A 473-nucleotide genomic window follows, 5' to 3' on the forward strand; every position below is an offset into this window, starting at 1 on the left:
CGTCGGCATCGAGAGGTGCGTGTCCATCCTCTGCCCGCTCTGGTACCGCTGCCACCGCCCCCAGCACTTGTCAGCCGTGTTGTGTGCCCTACTCTGGGCCCTCTCCATCACTGTCATCGCTGCAGTCACTTCTCTGTGCCTGTGGCATGAGGACGAGCACTGCCGGGTGGCTCTCATCTCCATGTATGTCCTTAACTTCCTCGTCTTTGCCCCACCCATGGTCATTTCCAGCACAATCCCCTTCATTAAGGTCCAGTGCGGCTCCCAGCAGCACCAACCCAAGAGGCTCCACATCGTTATCTTCCTCACCGTCCTTTTCTTCCTCCTCTTCGCTCTTCCCCTCAGCATCTGGAATTTCCTGCAACAGTTCAGCTACATCTTCGTGTCCTCCCAAGTGTTTTTCCTGCTCGCCTGCATCAACAGCAGCGTCAACCCCTTCATTTACTTTTTGGTGGGGAGCTGCCGCCGGCACT

General features: G+C 56.9%; 1 protein-coding gene across 1 annotated transcript in view; it reads left to right on the plus strand.

The window, feature by feature from the left end:
• Positions 1–468, plus strand: part of LOC104511285 (proto-oncogene Mas-like) — a gene marked incomplete at its 3' end in the record, with an annotated part of 3,204 nt that extends 2,736 nt beyond the window's left edge. Inside the window, exon 3 of the mRNA XM_010153841.1 lies at positions 14–468. Coding sequence (XP_010152143.1) covers positions 14–468 — 455 coding nt within the window. The remainder of the gene's footprint in view (positions 1–13) is intronic.
• Between the last annotated feature and the right edge of the window lie 5 nt (positions 469–473).

This window comes from Eurypyga helias, unplaced genomic scaffold (assembly GCF_000690775.1).
Source record: "Eurypyga helias isolate BGI_N326 unplaced genomic scaffold, ASM69077v1 scaffold466, whole genome shotgun sequence".
Taxonomy (NCBI): Eukaryota; Metazoa; Chordata; class Aves; order Eurypygiformes; family Eurypygidae; genus Eurypyga; species Eurypyga helias.